A 12935-nucleotide genomic window follows, 5' to 3' on the forward strand; every position below is an offset into this window, starting at 1 on the left:
ACTCATTTATTTTCTCTGTGCCAATGTTTACCAAGCTGTTGTGGAGTTTAATTAATTCATGTGTGTAAAGTTCTTTGGCATCCTCCACTGAAAGGTAGAAGAGAAGTGCAAAGTATGTGTGACCCATGGACTTCTTGGTGCCAACTGACAGAGGGCTCAGAGGTGCATAGGGATTACAAGGATCTCCTGGGTCTGATATCTACATACAAGTTTCCCAAAGAGTGTCATGTAAGGTCTCTAGTGAAAGCCTGTGTCAGGCTGGTCTGTATAATCATTGTGAAATGTATGCATGGATAATATGTAAAGAGTTTTTCATATATACTGAAAATTATGTTCTGCAGACCTGTGACTTGGGGTTGGTCACCAAAAGGTATTAAACAAGGTTCTTTCAGGCAAGAGATGTTTTATCTATCAGTCTAGCTAGATGTAAATTGAGTATGGTATGGTCCACAAGGGACACCCATTTACAATCTGAGCCAAATGCTAATGAAGGGATTGTGAAATCTTCCAGAGAGGGAGTTTACAGGAAGACATAAACCAGCAGAAGGTAATCCTGCTTACAAATGAAGACAACAGATTTTTGGACTATAACTGGAGGAACAGAGTTACACTCTGCATTCTTTATCAAGAGGACAAGTTGAGAGAGCGGCTTGTTTCATCGGAAAAAAGGATCACATTCTGAAAAACGCTGGTGAGCAATACTAGATTCTAGAATGCATGTTATGATTTTATTTTATATGCAACCCTTTGTTTCCAATACTTCCATCTACTGCTATTACTTGAATCTCTGTTCTTTGTTAAATAACTTCTTGTTTTTACTATAAACATATCTAAGTGATGTGTGTTGAGCAGCGGGATGATCCTGAGATAAAACTGGTAAGCTGGACGCCCTGATCGTAGGGGCCCTGGGCGCCTGGGACCCTTGCAACGAACGCATGCTTCGGACCTGTGGGGTGGGCCGTCGCTACGCGCAACTCATGAGACGCCTAATGGTCTCGGACACTATTCGCTGGTCCAGAGACATTTACACGGAGCACATCACCGGCCACCGCCAATACCAGGAGTGAGCGGGCGTGACTCTGTGCATACGAAGGGGGGACGAGACCCGTGGACCCCCCCGTCGGACTCTATCCCCTAAGCCCCGAACCCACCAAACTGTACTCCACCATGTGAGGGTCGTCCCAACCCCATTATTCAGCCTGCTTATTCGTGCCCATGACTATCTGTAACCTGTTTGTATGAGTGATGTACCCTCACTGTTTACTGGCTGTATCTTGAACTCACCCACCGTATACCCCGCATTGGGGACATGACAGACTGTGTATATGTATATGCTGCCTAACACCAAAATGCTAACATCCCCCCACAACCTGTATGTAACCCCCAATGACACAATAACTGATGCATCAAACACTTTGTATCGTTTATTTTAAATATTCTCTAATAAAATTTAAATCTGTTCTTATCAGTTTAATATCTGATATGTCCTTTATTTGAGGACTGTATATTAAATTGATTTTTGGAACAGGGAGTTGGAATAGGAGCTTGCTCCATCCGCTCCACGCATCAGCCTGGTATTGCAGTACTTCCGGGCACGGTGCACCTCCCCCAGGGAGAACATACTGGTTTAAAAAAACAAATCAAAATTCTTTGTGCTCTGTAAAGCTCTGTGCTTCTCGGCTCTTTGAGCTCAGATGGGGTGAGTAGTCTCTTGGCCTATCCAAGGCCGTGATCAATTGTCTTGATATTATTGGTCTTTTGGCCTCGAGATGAAAACCTGGTCTGTGTCTTGGGAACCTCGAAGAAACATTATCTGAGCTCAGGTCGAGTGCGACAGACCTTAACTTTGCCATGTGAGGGTCATTCTATCCCCATTACCTGGCTTGCTTATTTATACATGTGACTGTCTTTAACTGTTGTATGCGTGATGTACCCTCACTGCTTGCTGACTGTATCTTGAACTCGCCCACAGTATACCCCACATTGGGGACATTGCACACTGTATAAGTTATGTGCTGTCCAGTACCAAAGTACTAGCATCCCCCTATACTCTGTATGTCACCCCTGATGACCAATAACTGATGTTACAAACTCTCTGTATCATCTATTCTTAAACATTTTCTAATAAACATTTAAATCTATGCTGTCCAATTCCTTTGGGAACAGCAGATCTGTCAATTCTGTGAGTACCCAGTGGAACAAGGGCTGGCCGCTCCAGAGGGATGTTTGGAGGAGTCAGGGGTTGGAGTCTACCTATTGTTACTGGTAAAAAGAGAAAGGGACTTGAGAAGGCCTGGACGGTAATGCTTGTGTTACCAGAGGCTGGTGCAGTTGGGGAATGGCTTCCTCACACTAAGGGGAGGTAGTAGTGAGATGCCTCACAACCCATGAAGGTTATTTAATTGATGGCAACATTCACCCCCCTTCTTCCAGAATCTGTCTGGTGCCTTTACATAACTGTTTCAGTCAGCCACTTTCCCTTCATCCCCATTTGTCAGCCAGACAAGATTTGTCACTGTGTGGAGATATGGAAGAAACTAAATACTACCAAATCTGTATTAAATTAAATGTTTACAATGGAATTGAAATTTCTATTTTCAACAACACATGTTCCAAAACTGAATCTTTACCACTGAAAATTAAGCCAAGTTTTGTCCAGAATTTGAAAAATGGAAGTAAGGAAAAGCCCTTAATAATCTGCAGACTTTATATTAATTTGTTAACAGCATATTAGATCTGGCATTAGGAGAGGCATATTAGTTTTGCTGCCTACTCCTTATGCAGTATATCTTCTTAAATGTAATATTACAAAATGTTATGTACAGATCTATTGAACAGTGTTTTTCATTTATCACAAATACATACACCTACTTTGCTACCCACTTTTCTTCATGGATGAGTGGCCAGAACTCTGGATGTCTGTAATATATCTAATTATACAAGAATAAAGTATAAATTACAATTTTAATTTGCCCTTTCTTGCTTCATACCATTTAGAACATTCAGACCTTTCTCTTTGTCCAGACAACTACAGCTCTTTTCCATGCCCTCACATCCCATTAGATTACCACACCTCCTCCTCTTTGATATCCCAGACAATCACTTTCTAATCCACCCAAAATGCAACTGCTACCATGATCTTCCGGGACAGAAAAACTATCTAGATCACTCTGTTATTTTAATCTCTCCAGTGGCTCCTTAGTCTTCATTGCTTCAAATGGAAATGTCTTGTGCTTGCCTACAAGACCTTGCATAACTTTACTCTGCCTTACTTTTCTTTTGTTTTCTCTCATCTTATTGGCCCTTGCCCTTCCATTCTACCAGTGATTCCAGCCTTGAGGCCATTTGTCCTTTTCTCCCACAAGCCTCTATGCACCCTTTTTCATATTGCATCCTACAGAAGAAATGCCCTTCCTGAGCTTGTGCACAAGATGAGTGCATGCCTTCAACTGAGTATCCAGTGTGATTGTATTCTAGTTATCCTCATCAATCCTCACCCCATATGGTCCCTACTTTTTGACAACCTCCCTCTGTTATATCCAGAATTTTGGCTCTGATCCTGCAAATATATGGAACTAACTTTCCTAGATAGATTCATAGATTCCAAGGCCAGAAGGGACCATTCTAATCATCTAGTTTGAACTTCTGTATAGCACAGACCATAAAACTTGCCCAAAATATTTCCTAGAGCAGATCTCTACAAAAAACATCCAATCTTGATTTTAAAATGGTCAGTATACACCACAATCCTTGGTAAATCGTTCCAATAGTTAATTACTCTCACTGTTAAAAAGTTATGCCTTATATCTAGATGGAATTTGTCTAGATTCAACTTCCAGCCATTGGATCATGTTTTACTCGTTTCTGCTAGATTAAAGAGACCATTAACACATATGTGTTCCCCATGTAGTTACTTACAGACTATAATCAAGTCACCCCTTCTCTTTTTCAAGCTAAATAGATTGAGCTCTTTGAGGCTATCACTGTAAGGCATGTTGTCTGATCCTTTAATAGTTCTCATGGCTCTTCTCTGAATCCTCTCGAATTTATCAACATCCTTCTTGATTTGTGGGCACCAGAACTGGACACCATATTGCCTCAAATAACCTTTCCTCATCTACTCAAGATTCCTTTATTTATTCATCCAAGCATTGCATTAGCCCTTTTAGCCACAGTTTTATATTAGCAGCAAAGAGTCCTGTGACACCTTATAGACTAACAGACGTATTGGAGCATGCGCTTTAGTGGGTGAATACCCACTTCGTTGGATGCAAGAGTGTTATACTAGATGCTCATGTTCAATTGATTATTCACCATGACCCCCCAAACCTTTTTCAGAGTCAGTAGAACTGTTGACTTCAATAGGACTAATCATGTGGGTAAAGTTAATCATGTGCACAAGTATTTCCGAGATCAAACTTTCCATTTATAAACTCTTTGGGAAAGGGACTGTAGCTTTTTAAGTCTTCTGTGAAGTACCCAGAACACTTTGGAGGCTATAAATTACTAAATAAACAGGAAACTAAAATGTACAGGAAGTTACATGTGTAGTTAAGGTTACAGAAAAATTGCATTGTTATATTGTGTTTGAAAAATATTAATTAAGCCCTGTGATAATCAATATGCACAAAGGAGTATACTTATATATGCAACCTTAAACTAGGCTATAACGACACACGGGCCCTCAGGGCACATGTACATGCCCCAGCACACTTGTTATGGCGCTTAGGCCCTTTTAAAACTGGGAGCTGTAGTTGCAGACAAATGACAAGGAGCAATCATGTGACATACAGGAAATTAGGTACAGTATAAGGATTCTTGCCTTAGGGGTAGGGGCAGCAGATAGAAGAAACCCAGGGTCAAAGAAGTCCTGGGTTCTCCATAATAGCCTGATAAGGCTACTAAGAGGGAAAGGTGTTTCTCCCTTCCAAGCTGATGGAATCTGAAAATACCTCAGATGGTTAGTAGCCTGTATTTTGAGTTTATTTGTTTCGTAACTCTTGTTTGAAAATTAAGTCAGCATAGAGGAAAGGGTTTGGGGCTGAGTTAGGAATTTTATTCTACCTTCCTCGCCAGTGAATTTGCACTGAATTTGTATGGGCACTTTGGATTTTTGAGTGCTTAATCATGAAAAGTTAATGCTCTATTAATGTAGTTCTTTGTATGGAATTTCCTATGTTTGTAGGGTGGTGATGGGGCGAGTTAAAAGAAAAAGACTAAAAAAACCCCATAAAAGTTTCAGTTTCCAGGGCGTTGAAGCTCTGTTGGCTTGCAAACAACTGCAAATAGCACTTATAAATTCCATAATTTAGAAGTATTTGGCAAGTCAGCACTGAAATGTCACTTAGCTAACATACCCTAGGAAGTCCACATAAGGGAGCCCCTCTCTTGCTGGTGCCTTTCCCAATTGCTGAGCTTATAATGTGCACCAGAGTGAGGCTCCTTCTGTAGAGGTCTTCCTGGAACTTGGGTGGAGGAGCAGCATTGCAATAGGGCAACCATATTTTGCAAAAAATACCTATCAGCTGTTTAGCATCTTTGTTTAGACTATTATAGCAGCACCAGACTGGTGTGTATCCTAGATCTTTGACACCGAGAAAGTGGTTTGGGGCTTATGAGGAAATTTCTCACTTATCCTTCACTAGGCATTGTGGGACAAAATTCACATGTCTATGTCAGCTTCCTCCAGTAAAGATACCTTCTAGCAAAAAAATGTTTCTGGAGGGGGAATGCAGCAGTACAAGTTATCTACAATGTCCTTTCTAGCCAGGGCAACTGGGAGATGTGCAGATCCATCATATTCCTGTTGCAGCCTCCGTTTGTGGGGCTTCTATGACACCTGTGGCAGAGATTAAAATTGCCCTCTCTGCCAAAACCCACAGGGGGAAGGCAGCAGTGGAAATTCTGCCTTCCCTTAGCCAGAGGTGGATTCCCCCACAGGAATGGTGGCCCTCACTAGATTAGAGGGTGGAATTTGCACTTCCTTGCATCAGCAGGTGGGTATGATCTAAGCGCATCTGATTTAGACGATAAGACAGGTAGAAATAAAAAGCCCCCCAGTTAGAGAAATTTGCAAGTCAACTAAGTAGCTATGAATCCACAGCCTGTCACTATACAAAGACCTCCTGCTATACACACAGTCAATGACCAAACAAGTCAATGATAAACCAAGGTTCATACATATAGTAAAGTGCTTTTTTTCATAATCAGGAAAAATATTCTCCAAGTCCTGAGATAAAGAAATTCATCCTTTGTGAAAGGGGCTATTTAAAAAAAGTTTTCTTTAGTTTGGCTGTGTCACAGTTTCCTGAGTTTCCGATTGATTTAGTGGCACCCAACAGTGCAATGGAGGGGCTTTAATGAGAAGTACGTAAAGGATGGGGAGATCCAGCAGAGTTCTGGAAACATTTAAGCTTTTTCTAGTTTGGGGAGATTTATTTTGCACCTTAGTTGGAGACTGTAATAATCTGGGATTAAAGATGGTGGGTTCCTCAGGGCTCCAAATGCAATGCAGAATCCCCCTCCAGGGGATTTTGGGGGAAAGTCATCTGAGAGTTTCTCTGCTGTTTTAGTTGACCTCAGGCTTACACTAGACATCTGGTCTCTTAGCTCAGAAGATTTTTTTAAAGAAGTGCAAGCTGTAATTTTAAACGTATAGTACTTTGCTCTTAATTCAAAGTAAAAGGCAGCAAACATTCACAGCCATAACAATGTAAAAGCAAGAATAATGAATCCATTCCCATCATGCTACTAATGATCTCAAACCTGATATGTCAATGTCAGTATTTTTAAGTGTGCTTATTACACATTAAAAAAAAAATCTCTCTGAGCCAACATGGATTTGAGCACCACAGACTCTCTGCTCATACCCTGGGGAAGGCCATATACTTCATAGTTGCTCTATTCACTGGTGACCCCTCCTCTCAGTTAAGAAGCAGAATTCATTCTGAAGGAAGAAGGTCCATTTATTGCTCCGTAACCTGAATAATGTTGACTGTTATGAAAAGCCTTTGAGTGACTGGAAAGAGAGGAAATCAGAAGACTCCACCATTGGAAGATGTGAAAACTAGTTTGGATAAATCACTTGTAAATATACTGTACTTCAGGTATTCATTGGCAGTGGAATGGATTACAGGCCCCAATCGGGCAAGTGGATCTACAAAGGAGGACCCCTGTGCTAGTGTGGCAATATGAGATCTGCCAGTATGGGTTCAGGGGTCTGCCACAGGGATCCAGCTGCAGGACTGGGGTCTAGATGATCTAATCAGTCTTTTCCCTTTACAACTATATATTATCATAATATTATCTTCAATTCAGGTTTTTGTATATATACAAAACCCTGAAATAAATAAACAAATAAATAAATATTTCAGGGTTTTGTATATATACAAAAACCTGAATTGAAGAAAATATTATGATTTAATTTAAATCAATACATTCAAAATTAGAGCTAACAAAGTGTCTTTGGTTCTCCTTGCTCATAGGAACTGCAGTATATGTACCTAAAATCAGTAGATGGCCCATTGTTTCTGCAACACCTAGAATACCAGCGCAGTTAGATCAGAAGTTAATGTGTCACGCTCATATAACTCTGAATTTCTCTGGTTCTGTCAGTTTAAACAAAGACTCAATGTTCTTTGAAGCGCAGCTATTTGTATTCCATAGAAATACATTTGGATTGGTTTTCAATCACTCCACCCAAATAAAACATTTACCTGGGCACAATAATCTGATTCCCCTACACAGTAAAAGTCTTAAAAGCCAATACCTCCTTTTTAGAGAAAAGTCTTTGTGCTGGGCTTTCTGTGCATTTCTTGAAAGCTAATAACATTAGCCCTGATCCTGAGAAGACTTATCAAATGACCAGGGCCTAGAGTTTAAATTACAGCTATACTGGTGAAGGTTAATTGTATTCCAATTCCCTTTCACAAATCCAAAGGTCAGGAAGAGCAGAAGAAATCTTGGCATTACCTCACACAGGACCTGTGAGAATATTTTATTTGATTTTTATTTACATGAGTTCACACTTTTGTGTGCTTTGTATTCAAATAATGAGAAAATAATCTGACATGTTGTGTTTCACCTGGTTTTGCTGTGAAATCATCTGTTTTTCAGGGTACAGAGGCAAACCTATCAACTGGCACAAGTTGGCTGGAAAGGGTTTTGAACCATAGTAAGCCTTTTGATGAACCTGGGCTGAATTTCGAGCCTGTAACAAAACCTGTCTGTTTTCAGTGGTTTCAGGTTTTGTTGCAATCATTTCATAACATCCCTAATTATAACTTACTATGCAAGTAGGAAAACACACTTCAGTAAGCAAGTTCACATTTAAAAATTGGGGGGAAATGTCATCTGGTGTAAATAAATGTGAACTCTGATGCCTTTACCTATCATTTCAAGTATTTTTAAAGGGCCTAATCCTGTGCCCATTCAAGTTAGTAGCAAAACTCCCATGGCATTCAGTGGTGCAGGAGGATCAGGATTTACTGCATAGCATACATTAGGTCTGGATCTTGTAAACTGCCACATTCCTGCTCTGGCACAGTCTTGTTAAAGTCAATGGGACAACACGTGGGAGAAAGGATCAGGCCCCTTATATAGTACATATGGAGATAATCGAGTAGACGGTTTATTCCAATGCCAATGCAGTTAAATAAGACTTAATGGCATTACAAGCTACATGTGTTGCCAGAGAATGTGTGTATATACACCCCCATCCCAATGATAACTGTATATAATAGACTGGCTCCAAACTGTGTCGAGCTTTGCATCTGGGGGTTTCATTGAAATAATACCCTCCTCCCCCCAGTACAATATTTATATTTTGAAAGAAGAGGAACTCCAGCCAAAGCAAATCACTGAGAGCGTGGAGTAAGGCTAACCCGTGGCTAGGATGATTCCGGTCTGCCAGTACAGGGGCGAGTTTGTGATCCAGCCTCTTTCCCCTTTGTTCCCCTTGCTGGAGAAGAAAACAAACCGCGATCGCCCGAGACAGAAGCGTTCCCCATCTCTCTCCTGCTGAAACTGCACCCGCTGCCCGGGAGAGGAGGCTGCTGCACGAGAGAGGCCGGGGCCGGCGGCTCCCGCAGCAGCTGGTGTGCCAGTGGCCGCCCGCCAGGCTGCATGTCCGCGTGTCTGCAGCAGGAGGCGCTGGCGGGCCCCGCTCTGGCGGCGTCTGGGCTCCGGGCTCGAGTCCCACATTCCCCCTGCCCAGCGCTGGGAACCGGAGGGCTTGACGTGCGCGCGCGGCTCCTCCCTCCCCTCTCGCAGAGCGGCAGCAAAGTAACTCCGGAGTTACGGGGAGCAGCCGCTGCCGAGCGTGGCCGCGCCGGGCTGGTGCTGCCCTCGGGGTGGTTCGGGGGCGGGCCCGAGGGCCGCGGAGGAGGAGGCGGGGGCGGCCGCAGCTGGCGGGGGGGTTCCCGGCGAGCCCTGCCCGCGGAACGTGCGGCTCGGGGCCAGCCCGCCCCTCTTCCCCAAACTTCTCCAAACTCGCCATGGAGCCGGGAGCCGGAGCCGCCGCCTGGCTGCCGCTGCTCGTGCTGCTGGCCGGCCGCTCGCCGGCCCGGCTCGGAACAGCCCGAGCCCAATTCGCGGCAGGTAAGTGGCCCCGCGGGGGGTGCCCTGGGGAAAGAGCCCCCCGCTGCCGCTCGGCGCCCACGAGGTGCACTGTTGCGCTGGGGGGAGGGGGTGTGGTGTCCCGCTCCGGCCCCGGCCCGGGCTGCTTCCCCCGGGGGATCGGAGCAGCGGGAGGGGAGCTGGAGCTCAGGTAAGGAAGCCCCCCGGGCGGCTGGCGGCGGCGGCGCCCTGGAGGGGGCGTTGTCTCGGGGTTCTCCCGCCGGAGCTGCGGGGCTCGTGGGGACTGGGCGATCCAGCCCGGCTCGGTGCGGGACCGCCTGGGTTCGCCTCCAGCAGCTCCCTTCCTCCTGGGCGCGAGGGGGCTCGCACCCCCTCCCAGCTCCGCACGGGGAGAAGGCAGGACTTGGGGGGCTCTCGGTGTCCAAGGGGATCTCACCGGCCTGCGCCTCCTTGCTGCGGGGCTTGGAGAGCGAGCGAGCGACCTGGGCATTTAAATGTCTCGTAAACTCTCTCCCTCTCCTCTAACCAGTTTCCCAGGTAGCGTTTGTGCCGGAGCTGTTGCTGCTCCCTTTGTTCTGGGAACTTTCTCCTCTCCGGCCCCAGCGCTGGGGGAATAGCTCCCTATGTTCTGGGCATTGGTGTAGTCTAGTTTCTTTCCTTTCGGGCTCGTTCTCTACACACAGCAGGGGATCTGGGACGTAAAAGCAGATCAGCCCGAAGTTTCCTGCGGTGGGGCTGGGCTCCCGGTCGTCTCCAAGAAGTGTGATTAGGAAGGGGTGGAAAATCCCAGCTGCAACTCTCAGCTCTGGAACGCGAAGGGGTGGTGGCGGGTATTTGACTGGGTTGTAACAATCCCAGTTTTAACATAGCTTTAGCCCCCCACGTCCAGTCTTCCCCCGAAAGAGAGGGAGGGAGCTGCCAAAACAGATTGGGCCATCGCAGTCTGATTTTTCTAAACAAAGAAGCTGCACCCTGAATCAGGCTGATTTCTTCTTTCCCCTTGCATTCGGTTGCCTGTATGTGTTGGGACAACTTTCCGAAGCGCTGTTGGTTTCTGCTGTCTGCTCCTCTGTGCGGTGGTAGCCCTCATAGTTTACCTGGTAAATAACAGGAGGGGTACGGTCCGCGCTCGTCTGCCAAACTAAGAACTTTCCTGGCCAAGCTCCCACCTTCACATGTAACCACTTGAATGGTGCCTTCCGCTCGGGGTGGGGTCGTTTGATTTTGCAGAAGAGGTAGTCAAAACGATGAGACCCTGGAAGAGTTCACATTTCAGAGGAGTGTATAGATTTTTGCTGTTCTTAGGATAACTGATGCGAGTTTACAACACCACCACAATGAAAACATGTGGGGATTGCCCAGTTTAAAAAGCAAAGCAACACCAAAAGGGGGGTGCAGGTGGGGGAACCCAACCAGGGAGAGAGAGGTGAATATTTAGGTGGCAGCACATGCACAGTATGAGGTTCAGTCAAGCAAAGATGATGAAATACAGCATACAGAATAAAGGAGATTCTGACTATGTTAGACAAGGAGTGATATATGCGGAATGCAATTGCTGTGTTTAGTGTATGGTCGGATAGTAGTATAATAGTAAACATGCTGCATGCATCTCTACTGTAAGATGGAAATCACATTTTGGGCTGGTTTCTTCTTGTGAAGCATTACATACAAGAACTGTACAGAAGATTCTTGTTTCATCTCCCCTTGTCCTCTGCCGTCTCCCCCCCCCCCCCACCGTTGGGTGCATGAGTTTGAAAAGATGTTTGAGCCCTATCCTATTGGGACCTTAGTTCATTGATGGAAAATTTGAACTAGAACATTGCTGTGATTGAAGGTATATGTATTCATGAGAATATGAAATACTGTTATCATTGCAGCTGAAGTGTAAAATTTTAATTGTAAGAGAAAGGTGGTGTTCTGTTCTCCTGAATACAGTTCTTCCTCTTTGTTAGAACCTTTGCAATTTTCTTTTAATCAAGAAAGATAAGGTGAAGATGGAAGTTGTGCTGATATGCGCGGCTTGTGTTCTATGTGACTGACTTGGAGGTGTATAATAATTTCATATATGCTTACAGAAATTGTTAGCAAAGGTAAACATTGATGTATTATGTGATAAAGGTCTTCACTGGGGAAAAGAAAAGAGGAATACAAGATGTGCAGCACTTGTTTTCCTTACAGTTGATATTACAGGGCTGGCTAAATATTATGCTAAGGCAGAAAATACCTTTTATGTATGCATCATACTATAGAAATTAGACTGATAATTTGGCTATGGCAATATGAAATGACACTGACTTGACAGTGTCATATCAATGTACTATATATATATATCTTTCTACTTCAAGACCCTTGCTTTCACAAACTTGTGTATTTGCATAGAAATGTGGTCGCTTGTGTGTCCTAGGCTCCCATTATATTTCATGTCTTAGAATGTGTTTTGGTATTTAACGGAGACCACAAAAAGTTGTCAGTACCTTAGAATTTACAGGGAGTAGAAGAGAATGTAGGATTCTGACAGTAGGTAAAGCCTGAGTGAGTTGAAGAACTGCATCTGGAGAAAGACATGGGATTAATTTATTTCATCTACTGAGTATTTCAGTAGCTAATGCCTTCACGTTCTAGTGCTAAGCATAGGATGTGCTGATGTATCATACTGATCAGAACTCCATCAATTAGAAGGCTGCTCAGTCAGACGCTTTTAAAGGTTAGAAGAAAAATAGCATGTTCTGACAACATCAGCTACAAAATATGGAAGTTTAAGATTTTATGTTTATGCATCATAATCAAGACACTTGTGGCTGAAAAGTCCTGTTAAATCACCATGTCCATCCGCCTGTCAGTGCAACTGTTTTTCCTTACTGTGTATTTCCTGTATTTTCTTAATCTAGTTTTGAATATCCCAGTTTTAGTAAACCTATACACACTTATTCTTTCGCTATCACAAGCCAATCCCTGAAGCCCCTTAATTACTTCTGTTCTCTGAATTCTCTTCAGAATTCTGACATCTTTCTTGTACCAAAGGGTTCAAACATATATGTAGTACACAAGGTGAGGGTGTACCCCTGCCATACAGACTTTCACTCTAGCCCACGATGAGATGCCTCTGTGTATGCAGCCAAAGACACATCCACTTAGCTGCTGACTAGCACCCCAAAGTTTTTAGCAGCATTACTGCTTTCTGAGTACATTCCTTTGACTGATTCCTGCTCCCCTCCCCATGTATTAGCCTGCCATTTTCAAGTTAAAGCTCATTCTAATTCCACTCCAGCTTCCTTTGTATTTGTATTCATACTTGCCGACTCATAAGAATTTAAAACAATGTTACTATTCATCCTTTCTTCCTGATTATTAATAAAGAT

General features: G+C 43.9%; 1 protein-coding gene and 1 non-coding gene across 4 annotated transcripts in view; both read left to right on the top strand.

Moving 5' to 3' along the window:
* Window positions 1-1423: 1423 nt before the first annotated feature.
* LOC120402454 lies at window positions 1424-1608 on the top strand. The gene has a single exon (XR_005597244.1). It is a non-coding gene; the product is annotated as a U2 spliceosomal RNA (small nuclear RNA).
* A 3312-nt stretch (window positions 1609-4920) lies between these two features.
* The window catches only part of PTPRK (protein tyrosine phosphatase receptor type K), a 581996-nt gene continuing 573981 nt past the window's right edge, over window positions 4921-12935 (top strand). For 2 of the 3 annotated variants that reach the window (XM_039529031.1, XM_039529033.1), the window contains exon 1: window positions 9261-9597. In XM_039529031.1, the coding sequence (XP_039384965.1) occupies window positions 9495-9597 (103 nt within the window). In that variant the 5' untranslated portion in view covers window positions 9261-9494. Of the gene's footprint in view, window positions 4961-9260; window positions 9598-12935 lie in introns of those variants that run through there. The other variant, XM_039529032.1, reaches the window with a different exon arrangement.

The sequence above is a fragment of the Mauremys reevesii genome, linkage group 3 (genome assembly GCF_016161935.1).
Source record: "Mauremys reevesii isolate NIE-2019 linkage group 3, ASM1616193v1, whole genome shotgun sequence".
NCBI lineage: Eukaryota > Metazoa > Chordata > Testudines > Geoemydidae > Mauremys > Mauremys reevesii.